Below are 18,026 nucleotides of genomic sequence, written 5' to 3' on the forward strand. Positions count from 1 at the left end.
TCAGGGCAGTGAATTATGGGAAATGTAGTGCAAGGGAGACTAGAGACCAGATGACAGAGGCAAAACATAGGGCAAAACAACAGTGAATCATGACAACAGGCATCACATTTTAGCTAATCCCCTATTAAAAATTGTATTTAAAGAAAGGACACATCAGGAAATTTGTGCCAGAATACCATAGAGTTTGATTGGATGCACTTTGACAACAAAAACAAAGATATGGAAAGCATTTCCCCTCCTTTTTAAAAAGTTGATAACCGTATTTAGTAGGCGATCCTAACTTTGCACGATTATATGGTTATTTGCATTTGGCATTGTTTTCCCCTGCTGTCCTCAGAACCAGCGACCAATCTTTTGGTATCGACCCACCACTTGAGAAACACTGCTTTAGTTCATTCATTCTATATATCCAGATTCTGAAAATTTGCACCCCTCCATTGTGTTCTAGGCTTTGACAGACCATAGATCAATAGTTTGTGAGCCATCGGATATCAGCAAGGGAAAACAGATTAGAACAACCACACCTGCATGGAAATGACAGAAATATTCCAGTTCACTCCATAAACCCAGAGATTTTAATACATTTTCCCCTGTTGCCCAAAGTACCCTGCAGTCTGCAGGTGTGATGTTAGGCTGAATAGCACATTCTTTCTATTAATAATCCATACATCTAGAATAGTCATATGACCCTCATATATTTCAGTCTCACATCGGTTCTATATAAACCCATTACAGGATTTATATTGTATACGCAAAGCCACCATTTTTATATCGCCCCATAAATTCACACAACCCAACCTGAGCAGCTCTCTCTACTTATAACATGACATATCAGATGAGAAAAACAGCATGTGTGCACACTTATAATCCATTTAGAAGCCACAGAGATATAAAAGAATACAATCAATATGGTTTATTGGTTTTCAAAGGCAACAAGGGGAGTGTGCAACTAAACAATTACAAGTGAATGGGAGAAAACGCAATCACACACTCCTCATGTGTATTGCATGAGAAGGAGATCTTCACTTATTATAATGAAAAAAGCCATATATCTCACGAGGCCAGAATAAAGACCACCACCATAAAACTACTCACAGACCTGCTTTTTATGGCACCTCCCTATCAATCTTTTCTTCTCCACCACATGTTTTTTGTTGCCTTTGTCTTTTATCTCTAAATGTATTTACTTTTTGAATCAATTTATTTGTAACATTACAGATGCATGAGTGTCTGCATAATAGGGGTCCAAAAGTCTGAGAACACTTGTTAAAATGCTTCTATTTTGCATTTGTTATCTATAAATTATATAATCATCTAAACAATTTGTGTAAAAGGTTTTTGATTAATGAGAGCATGCAGTCTACAAGTTTGAGCTGACATAGACTCTACAAGTTTCTGCAAAATTGATGACCCATTTTATCCCAGCAAAATTTAAGAATGTTCCAATCGTTTCAATGAAAGCACGGTCATCAATTGTTCCTTTCGTTCAAATGAGTTAACATGGTCATTGTCACAAATTTGGTCACATTTGATTAATGACCTAGAAATAGTGCAGAATCTGAAATATTTCATATTAATTTTACACCACAGCAATCTTTTGTTTCACAAATTTTCAAAATACTAAAACTGTATGGTTGTTTTTAGGTTTAACGAAAGCAAATCTTAGATTTTCAGTGTAGTCTCAGAATTTTGGACAACACTGTAAATATAATGACATTTTATAATATTTAAAAAATGAACTTGGATTAGATGGGACTAAAAAGAGTTAAGTAATCTCAACTGAAAATGTATACAGACAACAAAACAAACACACTCAAACTTTTGGAGGCTTTTACTCACCTTGGCTCCAATAACGGAGCTCTTCTGATAGAAACAGCACAAAGCTGCCGTGATGGTCCTTAAAATTTTGCATCTCTCCGACATCTCCCTTATTTCTGTACAACTCATCAGTCAAAAAACTTACAACACACTTTAATCTCCAAAACTCACTGCCTTACACCTCCCATGAATGAGAGCATATTAGCTGCTCTGTGACCGACTCTCTCGGTGCAAGCGTGCATGAGGATGTGTGTGTATGTGTGTGTTTGTGCATTCAGTAGTGCATATGCTGCTCCATGCTGTTGCTCTCAGCCCCGGGTAGCCCATGTAAGGAGCTGTGCTATACTACATGTGATACGACACTCCAGCCAATCAGGGTACCACTATCTGCAAGAGCACTACACAGCCAACCCCTAAAGCCCTCTTCCTCCAAAACCCCAAACAGCTTGTCGAGAAATAGACTAGGAGAGAAAGGGATAGAAGGAACTACTTTGATTAGGGCTCAACAAATATGCAATACAATATATAGAATTTTATCCAAGTATTTCAAGATTTCTCAAAATGGTCTCTTTTTATGCAAATGCTTACTAGTTTCAGAGCTTTTTATCCAAGCCACTTCACATCTGTCAGTAACTGCATTTCTGGTTCTTGTAATTAGTGGTGCAAGCATCACTAGTACTTTTGCTCATATTTAGGGTTATAAATCCCCCCTCTTGTTTTGTTTTGTTTTGTTTTGTGTTTCATTTCGTTTGATGTTTGTTGATGTATTTGTTGTTCTCTCTTTGTTGCATTGTCATTTGTATGTTACACATTTTGCAATCCTCAGTTAAGCTGTTAAATGTCAACTATTTTGTTGTACCAAGCACAAGGTACCTTTTGATGTGATTTTGTTTGTGATTAATTTATGACACAGGTTGTATGCTTGCAAAAAAAAAAAGAAAAAAAGAACACCTTACCAACCACATAGCAACACCCTGGTAACCACCCAAATCACTCTAGCATATTGACGACTTGTTTTGCCCCCTTACATTTTCTTAACAGAATGTAAAAACCTAGTTTAATTATATATTGATTCAGAAAAAATATAAATGTACAAACATGATTATCTAAGCTTGCATAAATCTTAAAAACTTCCTTGATTCTGTGCTTGGTTTGAGACTTTAAACCACAAACGTGTAAAGAACAAAGCTGACACATAATGTAAGAACACGCTGAGAGACAATCTGATATCAAGCAATTCAAGTAAACCGCAAACCACCACTGACATTTGAAAATAATACGTCCAGACAAGAGAGAGCATTTCCTGTGGAGGTCTTTCAGGAACAGTTTTCCAGACCGACAGGGACAGTCGTGATCCTGTGTGACAGGTTTGCACTGAGGGACCAGGACTGTGTCTGTCAGTATCATCACAACATCACTCTAAACTCCAGGTGAGATTTCACAAACAGCAGGGGGTTAATATAAAAGAGCATTCCCCCAGCAGGGAGGACTCTCTACCCCAGCTGGGACTGTCCTGACCCAGGGAAGAGAGCCCGGCTGAGCCCGAGGGGTCCCAGACGGCCAAATGCAGTCACTTTTCCCATTGGGGTTTAAATAACAAGACTACTCTGTGTCTTAGTCACACACACAGCACTTAGTGTTATTGCGGCTAGCTGGCTAACTAGAGGGGCTTTTGTTGCGGGGGCAAACAGTGGGCTTTCTCTTGATAAGCCTGATCATTAACAGCATTACGCTTTCTGTCATTTTCATGGAAGGGAACCCCCACCCCGTCGAAACATCTCTTGTGTGGAGTAAAAGAAGCATTTGATAACTAGCACGATTAGACGACAGAAGGCAATTTAGGTTTTCCAGTCCAATTGAGTGGATTGGACAAGAGTTCATATAGTTTGTTAGCTAAAACATTAAAGTGTGAATGACAACAAACACATATTTCACACTAATATGTTTAAGACTAATGCTTATGAAGTGGGTCTGTGTGTGTGCGTGCAATGCTTTGCATCATTTAATGTTATGTGGTCATTTAGTGAGAGGAAATGTTCTCTGTTATGCTTATAGAAAACTAGACTTCAGCATGTCAAATTTGTAACTATCTATGCAAATGTTTCGATTTTGGGGTGAAATGTGACCCTCTTATGTTTTCATAAGATTGAACCAGTTTGTCTTTCTTTTCTTTATTTTTCTAAACAACCAACAAATTTAAATTAATTCTGGAAACTTTCTATGTAGAAACTCGGTTCATCGGTGGGAAAAGTAAAGTATGCCGTTAGTCCGAACTATCCCAGGAACATTCTTGGATGCAAACAGTTGGATGTCTATCAACTAAGATTTGTTATATTTCTCCCAGATCGCTCTTAAGAAGTAAACAAGACATTATGGCTGGCTGGCCAACATTCGAACCAACACTTGAATGTTCTTCCAGAGAGTGGGATCCTAAACTACCTAATTACACTGAATAAAAGCGCCATGGCCGTGTGAGCCATCGACTTTTCCACAGTCTGCTAAGGAAATAAGTCAGCATGATGACTTTGTGCATGAGAGCCAAACATAAACCTTAAATACAAGTCTGACTTAACGTTGTCAAGAGACTGTAGTTCAAAGGGTAAAGAACTTGCATGTGACTGTTTCTTGCTAAATGACATATTTATATCTTAAGACACTGTCGGGTGAATTAGAGTAGCCTAGGAAACCTAAGCTCTAATTTGCGCATTTCTTGCTCTATAACAAGCAAGTCTTTATTAACATTATCATATTCTAGCTGGGATGTAACTGTCAGTAAATTGCAGAAGTTGAAAGTGCAAAAAGTATTAACCTAATTCACCCTAGATATTAAAGGACTGGAATTATAATGTTCCAAATTTCCACCAAAATATTTATTTGTTTGGTTGGTTGGTTGTTATGATAGCATAACAAACAAATGGTGCATTCCAACCTCACCCATGTCAAATCAATGCACCATAAAATTTTCTACCATTGTTAACACAATGCTACATTCTCACCCATGCTGAGATCTGAAAACAGTATAGTGTTAACAAACGCATACTATACACAAAACGAGAAAAAGGACATACTAAGCCAAGAAATGTACCATCCAAAAACACAAACTGTAATTGGAATTTTAGAAACATTTTCACTCAGACAAACAATAAACTTTTGCTGTCTCAAAGGATTTTGCTTTTTCTTAATTGAAATGATGTAAAAAGTCAGAATGCAAGCTTGCTATAATCTATTAGACAGTTCACAGTGTGTTGTTATGTACATGAATTAACACTAGAGGGTGTTGTGCCTCTGTGTGTGCAGCAGTAAAATTACACGCTTTAGTGGCTGATGTTATATAGTTGGCTTTCTTCATAATTCTTCATCTAGATTGACACTAATTTTTAGGTAAATCTCTACATTCACTGTGTCATAGTTCATACTGCATAATTACATACAGACACTATGAACTTTGTTTGGTTTGGCATTGGAGTTATCTGGCAGATGTGCAGCTTTGTAGTTGAATACAGCTTTTACTATAACTCACTAATGTAACGATTTATAAATCTTGTTCCAAATTCCGAGTCATGTAATATCAAGAAGGAAATGATGAGTTTGGCTCAGCACTGGCCAAATGATACATGCAGACAAGATTTACTGTGTTCATCAGTATGTCTATCTCAGTGTGTGTGCATGTATGCTAAATTTATAGAGCAGACCCTTTATATCTGCTCTAAAATGTATCCTGAGGAAAAGATCTAAAAATACTCCCATTAATAACATTGCATTAAAGTTTAGAATACCAGCCAAAACTTTGTTGCAATAACTGGAGCCTTTAACTGCAGGGAGTGTGCCACATGGTATTTATTTCGTTTAAACTTAATGAAAAATCTGGATATATAACAGAGCATGCGTCAGGTTTTATAAAACCAGAACAAAAGCCATGCATTCTTAAGGTTAAACCTGTTTAAATTAAATTAACTTTATATCACTTATATCCTTATACACCATTCAGCCACATCATTAAAACCACCTCCCTAATATTGTGTAGGTCCCCCTCGTGCTGCCAAGCAGCACCAACCCGCATCTCAGAATAGCATTCTGAGATTATATTTTTCACACCACAGTTGTACAGAGCGATTATCTGAGTTACCGTAGACTTTGTCAGTTCAAACCAGTCTGGTCATTCTTTGTTGACCTCTCTAATCAACGAGGCGTTTCCATCCACAGAACTGCCGCTCACTGGATGTTTTTTGTCAAACCAGCCACACAGGCACCAACAATCATGCCACGGTCCAAATCACTGAGATCACATTTTTTTCCCAATTCTGATGGTTGATGTGAACATTAACTGAAGCTCCTGACCTGTATCTGCATGATTTTATGCACTGCACTGCTGCCACATGATTGGCTGATTAGATAATCGCATGGATGATTGTTGGTGCCAGATGGGCTGGTTTGAGTATTTCTGTAACTGCTGATCTCCTGGGATTTTCACACACAACAGTCTCTAGAATTTACTCAGATGGTGCCAAAAACAAAAAACATCCAGTGAGCGGCAGTTCTGCGGATGGAGATGCCTTGTTGATGAGAGAGGTCAACAGAGAATGGCCAGACTGGTTCAAACTGGCAAAGTCTACAGTAACTCAGATAACCACTCTGTACAATTGTCGTGAGCAGAATATAATCTCAGAATGCTATTCTGATATGGGTTGGCGCTGTTTTGGCGGCACGAGGGGGAATTACACAATATTAGGCAGATGGTTTTAATGTTGTGGCTGATGGGTGTATTACTTTATAATAGTTTATATTAACATTAACAAACATTGTTACTTACGTATAATGCTTAACGGATCATTAAGGTACACTGAATAGTTAGAAATGTAAATTGACAAATTTGTCACTTTCATTTATATATTGCATATTTGAACAGAACTACTGATGTGTTAAGCATTATATGATGTTTATGACTTACCTTAAGTTATTATAAAATTATATGTCATCTTTTCTCCTGCAATTTTCTTCTGTGCAAGCCTAAAGTCAAAATTACTACTGTACTCTGTTTTACTTACTCTTCTAGTACCTTACTACCAGTGTTTGGTGTATCCGATTACAAAGTAATTAGTTACTGTAATCTAATTACTTTTAAAAGTAAAAAGTAGTGTAACTATTCTTATAATCAGATTACAGTCACTGACTTTCAATTAAAGTAATTGCTTTTAAGTACATTACTTGCCCTAAAGTAAAATGTATAATACATTTAGAATATTAATTCATATGTACGTCCATAAGCATTTCTGTGAAAGCTTAAGGGTGTGCGACAAGGAATGAGGAAATATAGATGTTATGAGTGGAAAACGAAAAACTTTTCTAGGAAAAGTGGTTTAGAAAGTAACTTAAAAGTAAAATAATTATTAATGTGATTACTTTTTAGATGAAGTAATTAGTAAAGAAATCTGATTACATTTTTAGAGAACTAATTAGTAGTTTGTAGTGGATTACTTATTTTGAGTAACATCACTGCTTACTACTCCAGCTGAGTTTTTTTTTCTTCTCCATACAACTTTGCCGATAAATGTAAACAAGTTGCTTCTTTGCCTAGCAACTGTAAACAGCCTGCAGTTAGGTTTGAACTATGTTACTTGGCAGAAGAATTGTTTACTCTGATTCTTATCACTATTAAATGTAATTTATTAAAAATGGGCTTTTCTAATATTGCTATAGCTGGTGTTTTATAAAAGCTCTGCTTCACATTGTTCTAATACCATTGGTAAAACTTACTGTAATGCACATCTTCTCATGGCTTATTGTTTTCATATATATGTAATATCAAGCAATGATGATACGATTTCATCAAGAGCGTGTGTCAATCTCTTCCATTTAATCTTCATTCTCTCCATCTCTCATCGTTTGAGTGGCAGAAGCCCTCTGAACAGTTCTTATTGGGTCACTCTATGCTCTGTGAGACCAGGCTTTCTACGGGTCGGTATAAAGGCTGGTGGGCTCAGAGGGAAGCAGATTCCACAGGGAGTACAGAGACACATTGTTCCTGTAAAGCTCTTTCATGAGTGCTTAGCAGCTTACTGAGTAACAGTGTATGTGTATGTTCAGCATCAGGTAACAAGGGGCAAAAAGAGAGAGTGTGTGTTATATATGTGTACATATGCATGTGTGTGCCATTGTGTGTATGTGAAAGGAAGAGAGAAATAACTCTGCTGTAATCTTCACTCTTAAAAATAAAAGTTCTTCAATGGTTATTTGCAGCATAAAGGACTATTTCTTGCTGTACAGGGTTCTTGAATTGACTAAATGATTATATGGAGATTAAAAAAGTTCTTGATGTTACATCATATTGGGTCTTAAAATACTAGTACTTAAAGGTGCACTCAGTAAAATAATTTAACTCCTATGAATTGTGATTTTTTAATATATGTAGGAAATCATGACCACTCAAATTAAAATGAAGACTCCAGTCATATCAGTAACCTTATAAAAGCTGTTTAATTCTACATGGAGAGGGTCCACACATGGGGGCTGCCATGTTCGAATCGCATGACCAGCCGAATACTACTCACATAATCTCAGTAACCGTCCTGTTATTTGACACTTTCACTCATTGATTAAATTAACCATGGCTGACTGTGAATACTACATTTCTACAATGTCATCTGAAACTGAAAACTGTTGATTTTAAATGATGCTGCATCCAAGCCACTAGGTGTCAGTGTAGGCCCAAGATGACACAAAGACAAAAGTTACTGAGTGCACCTTTAAATCGTTTTTAAAGAACTAGAGAGGTTCCCAAACTTTTTTGTCAACTGAACCCCTATGGCTTAATTTATTCACCAACTGATAATTTAGCAATGTTAACCTTTAAAATATAATGAATCTTTACATGTTAATGACTGGCCCCTTTTACTTCAGTTGTAAGTGCCTTATTTTAACTGTGATTTATATGCTTTTTTCTAAATAAACAAGGGACAATTTTCTTTATTTAATTTATTTTATTTTATTTTTTATTTTTTATTTTTTGGTAATCAACATTATGCCACAAATATTGAGCTTGAGCTTAACTTGTATTGAACCAGTAGCATTGCTTTAAAAAGTTTATTTCATGGAATCAGGCTGTAAAACCTTTTTTTTTTTTTTTGGTTCTAATTGGAACTTTTATTTTTAAGACTATGGGGTAAGAAGTGGTTCCATTATGTGCCAAAGAGAAGATAATGAGTGCCAAAAGGTCATGTAATATATACACACATTCCCTGACCAAATGTGGCACAATGTTGTTTCTATATGACAGCATCATCACATAAAATCATCAGTGTGATTGAATGAAAAAAACGAATTAAATCACTTGTCTTAAGTTTGTGATTCACCTATCCTATCCCCCAGTCGCTAAGAAGAGGGATTTGGTTCCCACCCTGTAAAAAAAACATATTTCTAAACATCAAGTCATCAAAACAACTTCCACCCTCCAGATCAGCTTTGATGATAATATCTCCAATTTTGCACCAGAATGTAACCGATCTATGCTGAGAGAAACAAGGTCAAACGATGAGAGAAACGAGGATAAATAAAGGACTGGTGGAAACAGGACACACCCACTCATATTCACTGACCAAATCAAGCCATCATTGCGTGACATTAAATATATTTTTGCCCTCAGCTGTATAGTTAGCTTATTGTAGTGTTTTTTTATTATTATTATTATCATTCAGAATAATAATAAATTACTCAGTTTACAGATGTAAACTGAGTAGTTTTTGAATTTGAGATTACCTTGAACTCAAACCCAAACCAAACCACCACCCAATCTGATATCATCAAAAAACAATCTGTTTTCACTAACAATGCTAAACTCATCTGACTTCAGGAAGTGACATCAGCACATGAGGTCTTGGAAGTTAATTATCCCACATTTGATGGCTGACTTCCTCTTAACATTGAGAAAACATTCCTCAACTAACAGGCCATGAACAATTTAGGTAAAGATTGAAAAACTAACATAATTTAGCTGAAAACCCTGATGGTGGCACGCAACATTAACCAGGCAAAGTATGAGAGAGACTTATAAGTTACCCTTTCATACTGATATTTGCTTATTGATGATATTGATAATTATATTATGATAAATGAGTTGTGCTGAGTTACAAAGCTAGTTTTTACAGTGACCCCCAAAAAGCATTTTTTGGACACTTAAACGAATACTTCACCCGGAAAAGGAAATTTTGTCATTTACTCACCCTCACATTGTTTTAAACTTGACATAAAGACTAGATTTTGACTATAACCCAGAAGTCATGTGGACCACTTTTAATATTTTTACGGTCCTTTTTTGTCATTTGTAATGAAGCTTCAGACCTCATTCACCTTAATTATATGTAAAAGTGTGGCCAGGATATTTTAAAAAATTCGCCTTTTGTTGCACAGAAGAAAGAGAGACGTGCAGATTTGGATAAACATTGGGGTGAGAAAAAAAATTCTAATTCTGTCATTATTTAAAGTCACTCATAAATATATTAATTTGAGGGGAACTAAATTCATACATCCACTAAAATTACCTTGGGACCAGATAGTTAAAAGTAATTGAAAAAAATGATATAAAGAAAAGTGTTAGTTGTAAGCAGTGTTAATTTTTACACAGTTTTTGACTAAACTATCCTTGAAAATCAGTCATTATTTCATCATATATTTAATTTTAGTCAGTTTTACTCTGACTAAAATGGCATTTAATTTTAGTCAATGAAAATAATATCTTTTAGATGATGATTATGTGCTAAATTACAAAAATGTGTCAAACTGTAAACAAACCAAACATTAATCAAACATAGATAGGCTACATACAAAATACTGTATAACTGTCTTTGTTGTGAAAACCTGAGCATGTGAAATAATAGCAAATAATGAATATACTGAGTATTAGCTACTCTTTAGAAGTTAGGCTACTGTATTCTGAATTCTTATACTTTAAAGATTGTTATTAATTTTTTGTTTAGCCAGTTTAGAATATTGCATTGTGTGTAGAGTTTTTTACAGAAACAGCTAATTTGTAATGCAAATTACGCATATTAGGATTAGCGCATAACTTAGTTCAAGTTCACATGTTTATTTGCTTCATTGCCTGTGTTGATGCAAGTTGTAATATTACATGTATGTTGTGGATATAGTGATTAATCTCATGTATAAACAGGATGCGTTTGAGTGCGGTAATTAACCCACTTTAAAGCGATTCATTTTGCCACTGTTCAGCGCGTTCAACTCAAGCAGCTCAATTGGGGGAATCCCCAACATACAGAATTATTTCCATACAGATTACATTAATCCATATCTAATTTTTTCTTCTATAGACAGATAATTCTCTAGATGTTTCATCTTCTGTTTATATCTTGCACTGTTAATATCTTGCAGTTTTATTTTTTCTCTTCATATTTTCGTCGAAAGTTTGCTTGAATAAAATCATTTAATTATCGTAATAATGTATCTTTTTCATCTCATATTCATTGAAAAACCCTTCATCAACAAACATTTTCGTCAGTGATTTGTTTTGATATTTTGTTATCTAATGCAATGACATTCATAGATTTTGTGGTCCAAGTGTCCATATAATTTTTTGGTTCCATGTACAGTTTATAATAAAGCCAGTCCATGAACCCATTTGTAATTTTCCAGACTAACGGATTAAACTTGGGCACAGATCTGCATGGGAACCTTCTGTTACTGAGAGAGATCAGAGATCCTGTGTTTCCCTGTCTCAGACACTATGCCAGGCATGTACAGACTCAGGTGTTTGTTAAACAGAGCTTTGGAAACTCAACACTAGCTGATGAAGGCGAAATGAGGTCCACCTTCATCCACTAGGCTGAGAGCAAGGGGAATGATCTACTGAAGCTACAGATAAATGACAAATACACATCAAAAACACATCAAACCTAGACACAGACACCCAGAAACACAGGTGTGTTGAAGACATTAGATGTATGTTTGTAATTCTAAAAGGCTACTGTCTTCAATGGCAGTACAGACTGACTACTAGAGGTCGACCGATATATCTTTTTTGTTGATTAATCTGCACCGATAACAGATTTCTGGAACTATCGGTTATTGGCAAAAATCCACATCGATAGTTTTTCCCTGTTGCATCTGGTGCTGGATCATCTGGAAAGGGTCCGCTGTCATTATACAGTATGAGAGCGGCTTCTAGAGGTGAAATAAAAACTATCACTTCACTGATGCCTTGTGGTGTTTGTTTTGACACGTGAGACTACATTCTGCATGGAGCAGAACACTTCAGATGTGGATTTAAAACATCAGCAACGAAACGTACACTACAGTACACATTGTCATATCATTATAAAGTAATTAATTTGTTGACTAGATGCTGCATCAGTAGAGAACAGCAGTATGTTTGCCAACAAGGCTGAGAGGACGCAAACATTAAAGCTAACCTCAAGCGGTTAGAACAATGTGACAAAAATACACGCAAGTCTTACCCAAATGTTTAAATGCCATGATTGTTACCATCTATTACCATCTATTTGCATTAGTTTATATCCAGCTGGTCACGTTTATGCCTTCGATAGCCAGCTAAGTTACATATTTAAAGCTAGTGATGTGAGAAAGCAAATTAATATCTTCATGCAGCTGAGAAAAACTTATAAACAAATCAGAAACGCATCTGAAAGTTCTTTTTAATTAGACACATCATCTATAAAACAGCGCTCCTGCACGAGACACTGAATAAACAAAAACAAAGGGAAACAAAGACGTTCGTCTAGCCTGCAGTTACATAGAAAAACAAATGGATGGTTGCAAAAGTGTTCGGTGTGAACAACCCCTTACAGTTGGTGGAGGTCTTTGGCCATTGTATCTTGCTCTCTTATAAGTGTTTCTCAGATTAAGAATTTAGTTGTTTAAATGCTTTGTCAGGAAAGTTGTTCAACTTGGAAATGTGTGTCTCAAGATCCTTGCGTTCGGTTCCAGTCTGTTGTGTTCCGTCTGTTTGAACAGCCCCTGGCCTGTGCTCATAGTCTGAGCCGCTTCACCACCGAGTTTAGCAGAATACCACTGCTATCTGGGAATATTGCTACTCTACATACAACTGTACAAAATAAAAAACAATGTGGTATTTCTCTGTTATTATGAAGCTTGAATCTGGATTAGTAGGAATCAGTGCAAGTGTATCAACATGTGAACTGTCTATTGAAGCATTTTCCCACCTGATTTTACTTTTGACTTTTGACTTTTGAGAACATTTGAGAATATGGACTGACTAAAACTTTCTATTTATTTATTTTATGCACATTAGTTGAAAATGAAATGCTCTTTTTTAACAGCCAGGATAGGAATGTTCTATGCAATAAAATAATGGTGGTGAATGGTTTGTGTATTTATCGCACCCTCTTGTGGACTAAGGAAACAACATCAATTTAAAAATCAGCTGACTTTAAAATTTGAATATTAGTTTATATATATTAATATTTATATATTTATTTCATTTAAAAAGTACAATACATTTTCATGGTTCAGTCAGTACTGTTTATTTTTGTAATAAGGTTCAGCACTATTTTACTTTGAGTGTTATTTTTTCATTCAGTATCAATTTAAAAATCCATCGGTTGATGAATCGGTTATTGGCAGGTACTGCCCAACTTAATTATTGGTATCTGTAAAATCCACTATCAGTCGACCTCTATTGACTACAACCACTGATATCCACATTAGCCACTTCACTTAAAAGTTCAAAGAGCTACCTAAAATAGAGTATAAAGAGCCAGTGTTTGAATTTCATGTACTTTAACTGAAACATGTCATGGCCATGCCATTCCCCTGAGGATATGTTATGTCATCTCACCACCTATCAGTTTCTGTTAGGACTGTCTAATTGGAGGGTGAATCTCACAAAAGCATGTCCAGGTCATATTACACCCCAAAATCAAAAGAAAAAAAAAAATTTTTTTGCCTAAAGAAAATTAGGCAAAAAATGTGACTTTTTCTCATTGTAATTTTAATCAAGTACATTTTCCCTCAAATTACTGTAACTTTAAAGAAAATTAGCCAGTCCAGAAACAGTGTTTCTCAGTATAAATCAGCATAAATGAACATTCCTTTGGCTCATTTGAACATTCCGTCAATGTAAGGATTTTTATATTTGATCGTCCACTGTGCGAAAACTGTAAGTCCGATCAAAAGACTAAGTATACTAAGTTCTAAGAGCACGAAGTCAGAACAGCCAGAAGGTCTGTGCCGAGTTGAATATAGCTTAGAAGCTCTAGGGGGAGTTAGTGACAGAAATGTATGGCCTTAGAAGAATAAGAATAATATGAATATGTTGTCAAGCCAACAAAATTATATTCCATTATGGCAACAGTAAGACTGAAAGTTCAACTACAATAGAGCACTGCTACATTATATTGGCTAAAGACTATGAATGTTTGTGCTGTTTGCTTGTGGTTTGCTGTGAGGTAAGGTTGAGAAGGGTTTGCTCTTGACAAAGATCTGCAAGACCCTAAGTTGAGTCAAGCCACTGACCAAGTGAGTAAAAGGAGGACAGAGAAAAAGAGGAATCTCAGCAGGATGACAGAGGTGGTTGTGTGCTGACAGTTCTTGTCACTCAGGGGCCATCAAGGCTGCTGGTTATCACAGTGGAAAATCTCATTCAGTCAATACAAACTGAATGAGACACCCGTGATCTATGTCACAACACATCTCACATCAGATCGCATCAGAGATTTTTCCTAAAAAATACATTTATGTCTAGTGATACACAATATATCAGCCTGGGTGATATTTGGCATTGGCCAATAACCATGCCTGATGGACCCTTTTATTTACATTTACAGTATATTTATGCATTTGGCAGATGCTTTTATCCAAAGGGACTAACAGTGCATTTGATATATACATTTTATCAGTTTGTGTGTTCCCCAGGAATCAAACCCATGATCTTGGTGTTGCTAGTACCATGCTCTTCCAGTTGAGTTTTTATTATTATTTAATGTAAATTTATAAATGTTTTATTTGTGATTTATATTCCTGGAATTCATTAAAAAGAAATCTTGTCAACACAGCTGTGATGGAGTTTCAAATACAGCTGCTAAGGGAGTGATAGTGAATTTGGCATCTTTCTCTCTTCTGATTGCCATAATCCATCTCTCTTTATTTTTGCCTCTTTTGGAAAGTCATGGAAATGTAATAGAGGAGTTTTTATTTTGCTATTGGAGCAATGAAAAGGGTCTATTGGCTGATTACCAGAGGAGATCATTCCACCTAGTGATGGTTCCAAAATCTACTGATGATGGATAATGCACTTTTTGTTTTAAAATAAGTGTTCGTTTAAATAAATACATTTTGTGTAATCTCATTTTGTTTTCATTAAATTGATCACCCTGCTCTACATATCGGCTTTGACCATTTAACGCAATTAACCCATTCTTTCTTACTTGATGCTGTTATTAAAACTACACATTGCTTGCAGGCCCTTTAAACAGCACCAGATAGAGACAGCAGGTCATTACCCCTTGTAATTGTGCTGTTTTAATTGAGGATGTGTCTACCAGGGCCCCTCTCACTGTAGGAACCCTAGAGACTGTCAGATCTTTATCTGACATTTTTTGCTGTAGAATTTCCTGTGTTTAATGAACAGCTCTGGCTTTGAGTTGCACACATCTGATGTATTAAAATGTTACTTAGATGGGTCAATGATAGAACAAAAATGTTTTACAAACTCAATGGTGTGAGTTATAACCTTGAGAAACACTATGAAATGAGTAAACTTTGTTTTTACAATCCGCTTAACTGTCTGAAACTCTAATCAATCTCAACTGGAAAGTTATGACAATATCAGGAAGCAAATATGTTTACAAAACCCAAGATAATCACACCCACTGACGCACACATTTATCTATGTCAATCTGATACAACAAGTTTCCATCCAAGTACGCAATGTAATACTTACTGTATATATTTACTCAACGCTTTGTCAATGAACTATTTTCCTTCGTATCATGTCCAAATGATATCAAAACCTCAATTTCCAAACAGTAGCAGTCTCGATTGGCATTCCTGACATTCTTGCCCTAATTTAAAGGCTCAGGTCATTAACAGCATTTTACTGTGGTTGAACAATAAATGAACTCCACTCATACACATGCACACACTGATAAAAGTAGAGTGTAAAGCCTTACCTTGACATACTCCATGGTAGGGTCCATGCCGGCAGAGTCCCTGCAGGAGAAAGACAGAACTCTCTTTAGTGAACACATTGACTCCTCTTTTGTTCTCCTGCTGCCTAACTGTAGGCTGCACCTTGGACTGCAGTAGATGGTAAGTGCCTTCCAGTCCAGCCCACCGAGTCCAACTGGCCTGAGGTCATTGCACCACAATATAGACTACACCAGCCACCACATAAGGACATATATGCCCACCATCCCCCTAAAGACAAATACTGTATATCACAATTGCATCCACTCCACACCAACACATACTGTGTGAGAACACTTAAAATTTAAGAAGACAGTTTTAGACACTGTGCAAAGGGAAATACCTCATCATGAACAAACTTAAGCAGTCTTTAAGAGAGAAAGATGAATGGTTAAAAGGTTAGTGATGAGTATGTCACACCAGGCTTTTCGAAGAAACAAAAACGACACAAACACAATCTTGCTCTTAGTCTCACTGGGTTACTGTTTTCCCTGAAGATTTAAACCCAAAACTCTACAGGATTATAGCCAGGAACATGGAAATTAATTCCACAAGATTTCCCACAGGGTTAGGAGCAGCATAAACAAACACATTTCAATGCAACCTTTGGGTGAGAGACAAACTTAGCGCAAACATAACGCAGAATCTATATGAAACGTAGGAGGAGACAGGACGCAGCAATTGTTTACATGACCTCAATCCCTGCCAGCTGCTTTAAGGTTGCGGTCTGGATGTGACTTACCCTAACTGCAGAAATGGCCCTTGGTCAGTTCTGAGGAGCATTGCATTTTAGACTTGTTTTGTTTCTTTTTACGGCGTGCAGGAATGCAGGAATCACAGTGGTGAATTCAGAATCACGAAGAAGTATGTTCAGTGCAGTTCAGCGCTGGTTAAAGCCACCGAGGTGCACAGCTCAGCCTTTTCCCCATTTAGATCCTTCTACGCCACTCTCTCTCTTTCTGCCCTTACCCAGAGTTTCTTTCATCTCAGCTTACACAAAAACATGACTTTCTTTATGACTCTTATGTTCACTCTTTCTTCCTTTTTTACCACCAGGGTGTGTGGTTGACTGTCTCACCCCCTTAGGGGAATAAGGGTGGCTTTCAGGTTCAGTGTGTAGGTGGCACCTGGGTTTAGGGTTCTGGCACATATAAAAATGCTTCAGATAACAGGAAATATGAGGATGTTTGGTAAGATTAATGTGTCTGTTTTTGGCTTGTTTGTTTTTTATTTATATGTTTTTTTATTTGTGGAACTTGAAAGCGTATCATTCCTGGAACTGATTTCCTGTTTTAAGTTGGATTTCCCATTGGAAACCCAACAGTCATTCTGGTTCCGCCTGGCAAAGCTACTCTGGAGACTAGAGATTTCATAAAGCTTCTACTAAACCATAGGCCAGTCTAGATCCTTTTAGGGGGACTTTTGCACCCATTTTTCATCTCAGTAATATCAGCTGTGATTTTTAACATTAAGGCAAATCTTAACACACATTTGCATAAAATTGAATTAATTGTTGCAACATAATTGATGTATAAATGCATGCATGCCCACTGAATACCATTAATCTGTTTGAAAATTTACCTGAATGTATTTTGATCAGTGGTTCTCCACCCTTTGACTTCAAGGCCCCCCGCTGTCAGAGAAAATATTCAATGGCCATCCATGTAGGGTATTTTTCATTATTATAAGATATTCCTCTATTTCTACTGTAATGATGACAAAGCTGTTTTCAAGTTTTAATAAAAAACATTAAAATTAAAAATAAATAAAACTTACTCTCGACAATAGATTAAAACTATTAATCATTATAATTTGTACTCCAGTACGTCTAGAACTGTACATCCTTCATTAAAAGCAAGATGTTGAAGGGAGTATTAATTTTAGCATTTTCAGTAAGTATATAATGTAATAAATATTTAAATCATAATAATAATCTTCCTTATCTAAATAATTAATAAATTAATAAATGAGGCCCCCTGGAAGTGTGCCGAGGCCCCTTAGTGGGTCCCCACCCCGGGTTGAGAACCACGGTTTTA

The 18,026-nt window shown here is 36.2% G+C and overlaps 1 protein-coding gene across 3 annotated transcripts in view; it reads right to left on the reverse strand.

Annotated features, from left to right (window-relative positions):
* Positions 1-18,026, reverse strand: part of bcar3 (BCAR3 adaptor protein, NSP family member) — a 130,407-nt gene that overhangs the window by 31,551 nt on the left and 80,830 nt on the right. For 2 of the 3 annotated variants that reach the window (XM_051652771.1, XM_051652772.1), the window contains one exon: positions 15,975-16,014. In XM_051652771.1, the coding sequence (XP_051508731.1) occupies positions 15,975-16,014 (40 nt within the window). Of the gene's footprint in view, positions 1-1,839; positions 1,981-15,974; positions 16,015-18,026 lie in introns of those variants that run through there. The other variant, XM_051652774.1, reaches the window with a different exon arrangement.

The sequence above is a fragment of the Myxocyprinus asiaticus genome, chromosome 24 (assembly GCF_019703515.2).
Source record: "Myxocyprinus asiaticus isolate MX2 ecotype Aquarium Trade chromosome 24, UBuf_Myxa_2, whole genome shotgun sequence".
NCBI lineage: Eukaryota > Metazoa > Chordata > Actinopteri > Cypriniformes > Catostomidae > Myxocyprinus > Myxocyprinus asiaticus.